The sequence below is a fragment of the Glandiceps talaboti genome, chromosome 8, assembly GCF_964340395.1.
Source record: "Glandiceps talaboti chromosome 8, keGlaTala1.1, whole genome shotgun sequence".
NCBI classification, from domain to species: domain Eukaryota; kingdom Metazoa; phylum Hemichordata; class Enteropneusta; family Spengelidae; genus Glandiceps; species Glandiceps talaboti.
In genome coordinates, this window is record NC_135556.1 from 17,130,127 (window position 1) to 17,143,701 (window position 13,575).

A 13,575-nucleotide genomic window follows, 5' to 3' on the forward strand; every position below is an offset into this window, starting at 1 on the left:
GCTACTAAATTACCAATGGAAATGAATGAAGCTTTATAGCCCATTTAGCAATTTTTCATGAATGTACGAATGAATGAATGAATGAATAAATAAATTAAATGAATGAATGAATGAATGAATGAATGAATGAATGAATGAATGAATGAATGAATGAATGAATGAATGAATGAATGAATGATTTGATTCGTCAGTGGTCACCAAACAAAGTTGGCCAGAGGTTTTCTCCCAGCATTCCTTGTAAACAAATATGGCTGCGTCCATTGGAAAGTTGTGCTCCCCGATTCGTCCCACTGTTTTACTCGTACCGTCTCGGTATTTCTGTCATTCCTGTCGGTTGCATCGAAAAAACAAGGACAATACAAAGCAGGCGAGGTAAGTTTCAAAATTACATACATATTTTTCGGCATTACACGGAAAACTGGCCACAGCTCAGTAAAAATGAGTAAACAGACGCCCCATGTTATCGTCGAACTCGACAGTACAGTGCACAGCGGTGGTAGGTGACAGGGTTTCTCTGGTAAAAGAGGGAGTAATAAAGATCGATATGTATAGATTAAAATTGCCATAATACAACTGTCGTGTTTTAGAAAGTGAATTTTGCAACGACTCTTGCTGTCTGCTCAGGCCAGACATGCCGAACGAGGTAGTTTCGTGTTTTGAAAACAGCGCCCTCAGCAGTTTACAAAAAATGTGAAAAGTGATGCACCTATTAAAAATGAAATATTAAAACCAAAACTAACTACACACAAACACATATTAAAACAATGAAATATTGAAATTCATCAACAATGTGTTCACTTAAAGAGTGGTAAATATTAAGTGAGTTCAATTTGTGAGATTTTGAAAATCATAAATTAAAATATTAATGACATCACAGTGTACTAGATCTGACTATGGAAGTACCACCAACTGACAATCAGAGACAAATTCCAACATCCACCTGTTTTAGTACTGTAATCAGGGCACAACTTTCACTTCTGATCTTGGTAGGTCAATTTAGGCAAGTGATTTGTTTTAGTTAAAATTTTATCTGTCTCGCAGAGTACCAATTTGTTATAAAGTTGGTATATAGATAAGATATTTAGTATAAGTCTGTGTGTTGTGGACTACTGCTAATTTCATTTCAATCCCTGCTGTAAAGCATGTAGACTCACTGATGTAGAGTTGGTTAAACCCTATCAGAATAACAGTAATTTACATTATGTTGGTAAACAATATGAAATAGTCCAGACTGTTTGTCCGTATTTGTTTGCACATGGACATCAAGTTGGTGTACACAGTATCAGTAATTAGATCCATATGCTGCACCCCATCTATGGAATGCACTGCCATTGGAAATACGACAAAAATCAACAGCTAAAGCTTTCAAAAAGAACTGAAAGTCATATCTATTCTCCAGAGCATTCTAACTGTACTGGCACTCATATAATAAATTCACTGATTGATTTATTGATTGATTGATTGATTGATTGATTGATTGATATGGCTAATTAGAAAGACTGAACCATTTTCAGAAAGTTATTTTTAAAAGTGAAAAAGTTCTAAGCTTAACTCAAAGTCAAACACACTGATGTCCACAATAACCAATCCTCAATAAGGTAAATGATGTGTTTCTACTCTACACGATAGCTGCAGATAGCAAAAGAAAAAATTTTGTTTCAATTCTTGGTTCGCAATGTATTCGTTTAAGCCGCAGTAATAGAGTGGGAGTGTCTTGTGAATGTTACATGATTTTGCTTCTGTTTATAAAGGAATCATGCTGTGACTACCTAGCATTTCATCACACCAGATGATGGTACAATTTCCTTTGAATTTAAACAAAATGTAGCAGAAGACGTGTTAAAAGTCAGGGAAATCTTGAAATCTTGAACTAGCAGGACTCAGTATTAGTACTATTGCAAGACGAGTGTTGGGGTCAAGACTTTTGTTTCATACATGTACATCTATTGAATACTGGATTAAAGCCTTTGCAATTTGGGTCTTATGCCATTTGCTAAGTGATCCGTAACATAGACTACTTCTCTTAAAGGTAAACTCTTCCAATACATCTTTGCAAGTGGCTAAATATTAGTTTATCTAAAAAATTCATTTTTGAAATGGATCCTGTGTTTGCCCCTACCATTAAATCTGATGATTGTGATAGAAGAGAAAGTAACTGACAGCTGCCTTTATGTTGCTATGGGACTCTATTCAATTCTCTAGTGCGTACATACAGTCTGGTACTACCAGGTTCTACTCTTAATATTGACATGGCATTTCGTGCACGATATGTTTACCCCAGGGTCTAGAGGGAAAACCTGTTAAGTACTGTTTTGTGTAGAACATGTCTGTTGTATGATATTTTCTCTAATATTTTCTTTTTCAGAAGCACTTTACACAATTTAAGAGGATGGGAGACCGTGGTTGGATTGGAGATACATGCACAAATATCATCAAAGTCTAAAATGTTCTCAGGATCAGAAGTGCGTTTTTCTGCTCCGCCGAATTCCCTGGTCTCATTCTTTGATGCATCATTACCTGGAACTCTACCGGTGAGTACGGCAAATTGTACAAAGTAAAAATTCAAAAATATATTTAGCCTCTAAAAATCACAATTTTTAGATATTTTGTTTACAAATAAATAAATGCAATTTACTCATTACTATCTTTTTCATTGCTGTGTGCAGTGCTGAAATTCATTGCTGTGTACAATGCTGAAATTCATTGCTGTGTGCAATGCTGAAATTCATTGCTGTGTGCAGTGCTGAAATTCACTGCTGTGCACAGTGCTGAAATTCATTGCTGTGTGCAGTGCTGAAATTCATTGCTGTGTGCAGTGCTGAAATTCATTGCTGTGTACAATGCTGAAATTCATTGCTGTGCACAGTGCTGAAATTCATTGCTGTGTGCAGTGCTGAAATTCATTGCTGTGTGCAGTGCTGAAATTCATTGCTGTGTGCAGTGCTGAAATTCATTGCTGATGCAGTGCTGAAATTCATTGCTGTGTGCAATGCTGAAATTCATTGCTGTGCACAGTGCTGAAATTCATTGCTGATGCAGTACTGAAATTCATTGCTGTGCACAGTGCTGAGATTCATTGCTGATGCAGTACTGAAATTCATTGCTGTGCACAGTGCTGAAATTCATTGCTGTGTGCAGTGCTGAAATTCATTGCTGTGCACAGTGCTGAAATTCATTGCTGTGCACAGTGCTGAAATTCATTGCTGTGCACAGTGCTGAAATTCATTGCTGTGCACAGTGCTGACATTCATTGCTGTGTGCAGTGCTGAAATTCATTGCTGTGCACAGTGCTGACATTCATTGCTGTGCACAGTGCTGACATTCATTGCTGTGTGCAGTGCTGAAATTCATTGCTGTGCACAGTGCTGAAATTCATTGCTGTGTGCAGTGCTGAAATTCATTGCTGTGCACAGTGCTGAAATTCATTGCTGTGTGCAGTGCTGAAATTCTTTGCTGTGCACAGTGCTGAAATTCATTGCTGTGTACAGTGCTGACATTCATTGCTGTGTGCAGTACTGAAATTCATTGCTGTGCACAGTGCTGAAATTCAGCACTGTGCACAGTGCTGAAATTCATTGCTGTGTGCAGTGCTGAAATTCATTGTTGTGCACAGTGCTGAAATTCATTGCTGTGCACAGTGCTGAAATTCATTGCTGTGTGCAGTGCTGAAATTCATTGTTGTATGCAGTGCTGAGATTCATTGCTGTGTGCAGTGCTGAAATTCATTGCTGTGCGCAGTGCTGAAATTCATTGCTGTGCGCAGTGCTGAAATTCGTTACTGTGCACAGTGCTGAAATTCATTGCTGTGTGCAGTGCTGACATTCATTGCTGTATGCAGTGCTGAAATTCATTGCTGTGTGCAGTGCTGAGATTCATTGCTGTGTACAGTGCTGAAATTCATTGCTGTATGCAGTGCTGAAATTCAGTGCTCTATGCAGTGCTGAAATTCATTGCTGTATGCAGTGCTGAAATTCATTGCTGATGCAGTGCTGAAATTCATTGCTGATGCAGTACCGAAATTCATTGCTGATGCAGTACTGTTTCAAGAAAGATTATTAGGGTAGTTCAAATTTTACAATACAGTAAAATTATATTTTTGTTCTAATTTGCTGCAGGCATTGAATAAATACTGTGTTGAGGCTGCAGTATCAACTGCTCTCGCACTCCAGTGTAAAATAAACAAAGTGTCATATTTTGACAGAAAACATTATTTCTATGCAGACCTTCCTGTAAGTGATTTTGATGTTATCTTAGTGTTTATTTCATTATTGGTGACATGCAGTGTGATTTCTGAAGTGTAATACCTGTATCTTGTATCTTGTACACTCAGTCAGAGACTTACTACTACATCATTGGGTAAATTTCTTAGTAGCTTTAAGGACGCCATATTCCTGTTATTGTAAAAAACAAAAGATTATATTTTTTGACCACTAGGAGTGCTGTTCAAAAGGAGCTTTTGGACCAAACTGGCGAATTACAGTAGTCAAGTCAAGTACAGTACTAGATACACTAGTCTCCTCATTTTAGCAGTGTTTTGATATCAAAAAGTCAATTGTATTGTTAGTCAGTCCAAAGAATTAATGTGTATTATATTCAGGAACTCACAGGGTTGTTTTATAGGCTCATTTACTTTGTTTATCTAGAAGTACACATTTCTGCTGCTGTTTGATTTTTTGAAAGTGAAATTTTGTGTGATTGTGAAAATGGTGTTTTGTGGAAAAACAACAGCCTGGCTGTTTCTTGACCTTTTACAAATACAGAGTGACAAAAAATCATTGCCAGATAATATTTTCAAATTATGATTATTAATTGTTAGGATATTTTTATTTGAAGAGTGGTTACCAGATTACACAACAAAGGGTTCCCTTGGCAACTGATGGGAAAGTAGAGTTTTCCTTGTTTGATCCTGGCAGTAAAAAGGAACCAGTTAAAAAGACAGTGAGATTACAACAAGTACAATTAGAACATGATAGTGGTAAAAGTCTACATGATGAGGATAATCAAGAAACACTTGTTGACCTTAATAGAGCAGGTAAATCATTGTTGTGTTATGAACAGGTAAATCACCAATGTTGGAAATGCAGATTGTAGAAACAGTTGTCCCTAAGGGGTGAGATCAATACTTCAATGTAGGATGAAAATGTCATTCTTTTTAATACTTAGGGGATTGGGTTTTTTGAACCATTTTAGTTCTCATCCGACAAAATCGATCTTACTTTTAATTGAATCTGTTGTCTACCCCAAAATGCAATTATTTCTTTAACATGTTGTCAAATCAAGAAATGGAAGAATGTTCACTATATATTGGTAGTAAAATGCATGACACTGAAATATAGTAAAGTGTCAAAAAAAGAGCCTTTTCTTCACTAGATACTGGCTTCATATTCATAACACTACATACTACTACACACTGATTGAAATTTATTGCTGTCTGAAACAATTATCAATTTTGGCCAATGAAATTAGAGGAAGGGTTTGAAGGGTCTGATTTTACATCACCTACAATTACTTGTGATTACAGGGAAACATCAATTAATCTTGTGCCTTTATAGGGTATCTTTAGTGTGGGCTATTGCATGATGGGAGTCAGCAGAAGTAATATATTCATGGTTGAACAATGAATATTCACGACTCCTAAGTGCTTATTCCCTTCAGTGTAAAACATGTCATGAATATTCATTGTTCAACTGGGAATACAGTATATTATTTTTCCTTTATATTACCAATAAATGTAGAAATTTATTGTACATAGGAAAGTAAAAAACAATAACAAACTGATTGTCCGAGTCAAATGTGAAGGAAATATGAAGATGAGATTTTAGCTAAACTATTCGTTTTATTGTTTGTTTGTTTGTTAGGTGTTGGGTTAATGGAGGTTGTGACCTTACCTGATATGTGCAATGGTACAGAAGCCTCAGCCTTGGTTAGAGAGTTACAACTCATCTTACAGTATCTTGGTACTTGTGATGGTAAAATGGAAGGTAGGAGACACAAAAAAATCATTTTAGAATTTTAGCAAAGAAGGAATTCATCTGTTTTGGCAGCTTCTTGATAGACATTGTTTGTTCTGCATAACATGTAAGTGTCTATAACAGGACAGTATGTCTGTCAAAATTTTGATAAATATGGCACATTCCAATACTTACCCACCTTACAGTCATTTCTGAGAGAAGTGACACAAGAAGGCGTACCAGCTGGGTAAAAGTGATGGATAAAATTACATGGCAGTACAGGAAGTAGCCAATAAAATGATGTGAGGGTAATTACTTGTACCTGAAAATCATGTTATCTGAAACAAAGTTAGTAGAATATGCCATTGAAAATGCCATTAACATTTGCCATGAAACAATGGGGAATAATTTATGTAAAGTAGGCTACAGTACTCGACTATCATGGCCCTCACTTTTGGTTTGGTCCAAAGACTGCTCCTGAACAGCACTCCTAGTGGCCAAACTGTAAAATCTTTTGTTTCTGTTTCACTTGTAAACAGAATATTGCATATTGGCATACAAAATAGAACTTTCTTATTACTTAGTATTTGAAAATCTCACGTTTTAGTATTGTAAGCAGTCAATGTGTCTTTCAACTGATTTTAAATGTTCTTCTTCAATTTTTGCATTCATGTTTTACTGTTTTGTATCACCAGAGGGCTCACTTCGAGTTGATGCCAATATTTCTGTGAACAGACCAGGAGATCCACCAGGTACTCGTACAGAAGTGAAAAACATCAACAGTGCTCGCTTTGTTAAAATAGCAATAGGTATGTTGGACGACTTATTTAAGTTGCATTTCTTTGGCATAACATACGAAGCCTCAACATCATGAACAAGAACTAAAAATACTAATGAATTAACAATTTTTTTAATAGAAATACAAAGATTTGAAACTTGAAATGTTCATTTTCCGAATGGTATACTGTATTACATGTACTTAAGTGCTGATTTGATATTGAATTGTAAACCCATTCTATAGGCTGGTTGTACCATTGGTGAAATCAACTATGTTGATATCTAGAATAATGTAATGTACATAAACCACTATGACTACACACACTCTTGCCTTCTATACTACAGCTTCATGCACAGAAAGACTTGAGATTTTAAAAACACTTCATTATATAGTTAATGGTAGCCCAGACTGTTGTCATAGTCTCCTATCTCCAGCCTACCTTTCACACTATGCCAATGCTTTCACCATTGCAAGCACAGAAATCTGTCCTGAATTTGAAATTTTCTCTGCTGAAATCCAATTGGATATCACATTTATATATTTTACTGCTAATTTAACTGTACAAGCTGATGTGGCTTACATTGAGGGGTGGGTGGGGGCAGGGGGGGGGGGGGTTGCTTACAGGGAGTTGAGTGGTATGATATTTCCTGTTGTTAACATGACTCTTCTGTAACCATGCCTGTTGGCAGATTTGCACAAATTTGTTTATTGCAAAACACTGTCAAAATCCATGGTGTGATTTGATGATAGGCTGAAGATAGTGGGACAACAAAGTGTATCTGTGTACTAATTCACTATTTTTTATTTTTGCCTCAGATCATGAGATTGAAAGGCACATCCATGTTTTAGAAAATAATGGTCAGATTTACAATGAAACACGGTCATTTGACTTTAAACTAGGGTAAGTTAAATCTCATTTCTTGGATTCTCATTCCACTATATCAGTATACCTACTAATCTATCAGTATATCTACTAATCACAACTCAAATATTTACCTGGTATTTTCAAATCATGTGTCAGGTTCTGTAAATCAAACCTTATTATCTGTTAGCCAATGAAATTAGGTTGAGTCTAATCTAATCAAATCATCTAATCCAATCCAATCCAATCTAATCAAATCAGATCAAATCATCTAATCCAGTCTAATCTAATCCAATACATGTATAATATAATGTAATGTAATCTAATCCAATCTAATGTAATCTAATCTTGTCTAATCTGTGTAATTCAATGCAGTCTAATTGTATGTAATGTTACAATATTTACAGTAAAACTGTGCCTATGAGGGTGAAGGAAGCCTTTGCAGATTATCGATTTATGCCCGAACCCAACCTACCACCATTGGTGTTATATGATAATATTAGTATTGGTATGACACAGAATACTAATAATGCAGTCAACATTGATGGCCTACTCAAGAATTTACCAGAACTACCTGAAGAAAGACGACAGAGATTAATGAGGCAGTTTGGGATTCCTCTCAAACAAAGTATTATATTAATGGTTGGTATAATTTGGTTAGTGCTAGTATAACCTAGTTAGTGGCTACTTCTCAACGACAGTATTATATTAATGGTTGTTATAGTTGGTTAGTGCTAGCACATATTGTTAGTGCTAGTATAATTTGGTTAAAAGCCAGAATAGCCTAGTTGGTGGCTAGTTTTAAAGCACAGCTTTGTACTGGTGGTTTGTATAGACTGGTTAACTGGTTAGTGCTAGTTTTTTTGGTTAGTGGCCAGTATAGCCTAGTTAGTGGCTACTTCTCAAATACACCATTACATTGGTGGTTTCTATAGACTGGTTAGTGGTAGTAGTTGGTGGTTAACAGCTTGTATAGCCTGGTTAATGGCCAGTATAGTCTAGTTAGTGACTAGTTTGTAAACACAACATTATACTAATAGTTTATAGAGTGGTTAGAGCTAGTATTTGCTGGTTTATAGCAACATCAATCTCAAATACAATATTGTTATAAGTTGTACTGTAGGTATTGAATGTTGTTGATAAATTGATGCAATAGACAAAGAATAATTCATCACATTTTCAGTTTGCCAGTGAATCATTTATTTCACTCGTTGAAATCTTGATATGATCTCAGTAATTTTTGTTGGAGTATTTCACTTTTTCTGTTCAAGTGATGATAATCTTTAAGGACTGAATATATGTTTTGTCGGATCGTGGTTGTGCGATGAAAGGGCCCAGCCTTGAGAGGGCCTGTAAGCGATACTACCAAGGTCTGCGAAATCCATATCTGGTCCACAAAGGTTTAACCATATACCCTATGGGTCATTAAAATACGTTAGGAAACATATATTGCTTATTTTTGGAGAAAACATTGGTTCAACAATTTGTGTTACTGACCTTATTTGGGTAAAGTGTGTCAGGGTGTGATACAGCAAATTAATAGTATTGCACGAATGTGAGGGCGCTGTCTCACATTGTATCACAATGGAGGTGATACGGATGTGATAATGGATATATGATAAAGAGACCATTGTAATTGTAGATGTTACTAAATATTTATTTTGTATTACATGTATTTATATGACAGCAAGAACCAGGCTTAGTAGAGTATTATGAATGTATAATGAAAGAGAACCCTAGTAGAGATGCCAATAAAGTTGCTAACTGGATCGTAACAGATCTACTCCGAGAATTAAACCAACGTGCAATGTCACTCAAAGAAAGGTATGTTTTTGATATGTTTGCATTGTGATATTATCAACCATTAAGTAGATATGTATACCGATATATATTTGTAAAAGTAGAATTCATTGAAAGCTCCTGTAACTTTAAATGTTTTGTTATATTCATTTAATTTTCAACCATTGAAATTTGTACCAAATATTTACATAGAACGGTTGTATTAATAGCCGGCCTGATGGGGCAGGCCTGTCACAAATCTGACTGCCTTAGTATGCCACAGGCCTGATGAGAAAGGTCTGCACAGCCCTGACATGACAGGCATGTTGAAACAGGCCTGCCACAGGTTTAACTGTTCAGGCCTGCCATAGGGCTGCCACAACCCTGATGGGACATGCCCTCCCACAGGCCTGATGGGACTGGCTTGCCACAGGCTTTCTACAGGCCTGATGAAACAGGCCTGCTATAGACCTGAAGGGACAGGTCTACCACAGACCTGATACATTTTTAGTGGAATACATAACAAGTTTATGATATGACAGTGCCATGATATGAAATAGTTTGATGGTGTCATTTATGTGTGTGTGTGTTCCATTTCAGTCCAATTTCAGCCACGTCACTTGGTGAATTAATAGATTTGATGGATAAAGGTGTGATTTCTGCAAGTATTGGTAAAAAAATGATGTCACTTTTGTTTGATAAAGATTCCAAATCACTTTTAGAGGTAAGGGCTGTGTACAGTTGGTCATTTTGAAGAAAAGGACAAAAATGAGTGTGTCTACATGTTGGTGATTCTTTCAAGTCACAATTGCATAAAAATGACGATTAAAGTCAAAGGAAATATGAATCCATAGTTTTAATAAAAGTTCCTTAAAGTTTCTTTGATTATCCATTATATTTGTTCAGATACACATTAACAGTGTTGCCATCTTAACCATTGTGAAGTTGTATTTTTTTCTTATCTGACCACATAGTGTTTGTAAACTTTTTAAAAAGATGTTCGGTTTCACAGGTCATGTGAAACTCTGAAATCAAATGAGAAATCCTTAACATTGTGGAAAAAACTATTAATCAGTAATTTTATGATAGATGAAACATTTCAGAGGATCATTTAGTTTTCTGTAAAACATATTTTTCTCAATTAAGTAATTGTTTAATATAATGAAAGATGCAATATCTGTAGTTTGATGGAAATATCTATATTAATTGAATACAATACAATTATGTCTAGTAATATTTTTCATTTCATACAGATTATTGAGGCTAATAATTGGGCCCAGATCCGAGATGAAGAAGTGTTGGAAGAATTATGCAGCAAGATACTGGTAGAAAATAAAGATGTGGTGAGGAAAATGTTATTAAAAATGGGAATACCAATTCAATCAATATGAGGCAGCCAAATATGTCCGATCAATCTAAAAAGACATTTTTGTTATTAAACTTTGGGTTTTAGAGAGTAAATTTCATGACTTACAAAACTTCCGTTACACATGTTTCACGAGAAAAATAAATTGAAACTTTTAATCTCAGTGATTGTTCAATGAAGTCGTTTCCATGGACATGCATTGCATCATGGGAGTCAGCAGACATGAATATGCATTAGCAGAACATGAATATTCATGACTTCAAAGTGCTCATATCCTTCCATTTAACAATCTTGAATAGTTATGTTTGCCTATTAGTATTCATATCTACTGACTCCCATGATGCAATGTACATCTATGGAAAGGACCTACACTGAACAATTAAAGAGGAACAAGGTTCAACTCCTTTTTTCTCTCTCCGCAATGGCACATAATGTATTAAGGTGATGTAATGTTATGAAATGACTCACCAGTACCCAACATTTACAAAAATGCTTTATTACCTGGGGTGGCGTTCCCCTCTAAACAAATTTGATGAAATCCACTTCGTGTGGTACAACTGCAGCTATTTAGTGTTTTGTATTTTGATGTGTGTAAGTTACACTGTCAGATTAAGTGTACTATGAGATATCAAACATAAGTATAAAAGTACCATTGTCTAGTTCCTTAACAAGATAGTCACATGTTCCAGCTAAGACCTGAGAACCATTGATTCTGAGAGGAATCTCATCAAATTTCCATACCTTAGTACCCCCTATTAAGTGTGAAACACTGCACTTTTTTTTGGCTGAAGGTTTTTCAACCCTGGTCACATAGGAGGAATCTGGTATAACTTGCACAGATTTCCGTTGTCTTTTACCCTATAAAACTTTGCTGAAAACTTGGTAAAAGATCCCGGGAAAGCAGGTAGATTTTACCAAGTACTTCCCCTCAACAGAAGCATTGATACTTAAATTTGTTGCAATTTTAATTCAATACTTATTTGAAATTTTGAGTGAAAATTTAACTTAATATTTCTCTGGCATACATGAGTTTTTGTTGTTAGAATTCAGGTTCTATGATCTCTTCTCTCTGACAGTAACAGGTGACTGTGTATCACCAAGGTAACAACATATTTGACACCATGTTCTTTACTTTTGTAACAGGTGACTGCTTATCACCAAGGTACCAAGAAAGTCTTGAACAGACTGATTGGATTGGTACAGCGACAAACACAGGGAAGAGCTGATCCAATAATTCTGAACAAAATCATGAAGATGAAATTAGATGGCAAATAATTCATGAACTAGTGGATAGATATCACCTGCTCATCTCTCATCAAGATGTTGTGAAAGATAATCACTGACTTTTGGAATCTGATTGCATTCTTCTAACAGAATAGCAACTTGTGTGTTTGACAAGATCAAAATCAGTGAAAATTGAAGTCAATAATATCAGTATACTGATATGTCAACGTGGAGTGCTCATTTGATGCTTAGTTTGGCCAATCTACAGTTAGAGTTATAGCGCCCTCTAGATTTTCATCACAATCCATGATATTAAAGTGCACATTTGTATTTGCAAGTCAAGAAATTTTAGTGATGTCGCCCTCTAGAGTTTCATCACACTCAATGATTTGAGCACAGAGTATTTCTATTTGCAATTTGAGAAGTTTGAGTTATAGTTTTCTCTACATACTTGACGAGGGTCAAACATTTCAGATTTGGGTCAGAGTTACACTAGCACTCAAGACAAAGATAACACAGTCTTCAACTTTTGGGTTTTAAATTCATATTGCTCAGTTGAGTTTTGTTGAAGACCAAGGATGTGTAACTCCAATCATTTCCACATCAACTTACAACAAAATAGCATTGAACTGTCATAAACTCACCAATGTCACACTGACATCTATAAATAAATGGTGCCAATAAATGTCCTTATAAAAACCTGCTTATTTGCACAGTATTTTATTTACAATTTGGAAATTTTTGGTTTGGATCTTACGTTCTCGTTTGTCATAATTCAATAATAACTGTTGGGATATTGTATATACAGAATTTAATGACTGGAGGACAACACATGCTTTGGGGAAAAAAAGAATCACCTTTGATTATATGAAAATAAATTTTGTCAAAAGCAAGATGATATTGTATAGATTTTTTTTTTTGCTAGATATGTGTTATGTGGTGAGAGAGTTTGGTGAAATAGTAGTTATGTAAAAAATAATAAACATATTGAAAATGGTATCTTGATATAGACTTACATCTCAGAGATTTGCGAGTCAATACAACAGAAATCATAAACCCTGAAACAAAATGTCGTCTGGCTCAACAAAAGCTCATAACAAGCTACATTTTATCGTCTGGCTAGACAAAAATCTTACCAACAGTGTTTCATCAATTGTCTGGTGTGACAAACATCTTTACCGATATTGTTACACTTTCTTTGCGTGAGCTACCATTATCCACAGACAAGAATCTCTTAGTTGTCTGTGCATTATCTTAGGAGATCAACGCCAAATTCATATGTCCCTGCCTGGTAAACCTAAGGTCTGGCACGTTCTTTGATATTTTTGAGACAGTCAATTGACTAAAATGTATCAATTGTAGTTCAGTTCTTGTTGTGCCAGACGATAACATGTGGAAATATTAATTAGATTTTTGTCGAGCCAGACGAGAACATTTACAACATCAAAGAGATATTTTGCCTGGCCAGACAAAAACTGGCAATGTTAGTGAGATTTTTGTCGAACCAGGCGACGTTTTGTTTCAGGGTTTGTGATTTCCGTTGTATTTTGATGACTTCATGAAAGGTGATTCTGCTCCCAAATATTATTCTAAACCTAGCTTATTGCTGTAATAC

General features: G+C 35.5%; 1 protein-coding gene across 1 annotated transcript; it reads left to right on the forward strand.

Annotated features, from left to right (window-relative positions):
* The first annotated feature begins 247 nt into the window (after window positions 1-247).
* On the forward strand, window positions 248-12,825 carry LOC144439276 (glutamyl-tRNA(Gln) amidotransferase subunit B, mitochondrial-like). Its single transcript, XM_078128552.1, has 12 exons — window positions 248-372; window positions 2,366-2,531; window positions 4,116-4,229; window positions 4,834-5,032; window positions 5,859-5,981; window positions 6,647-6,760; window positions 7,546-7,630; window positions 7,999-8,233; window positions 9,279-9,415; window positions 9,971-10,094; window positions 10,624-10,713; window positions 11,880-12,825. The coding sequence occupies exons 1-12, from the start codon at window positions 248-250 to the stop codon at window positions 12,009-12,011; spliced, it is 1,644 nt and encodes a 547-aa protein (XP_077984678.1). The 3' UTR covers window positions 12,012-12,825.
* Window positions 12,826-13,575: the final 750 nt, after the last annotated feature.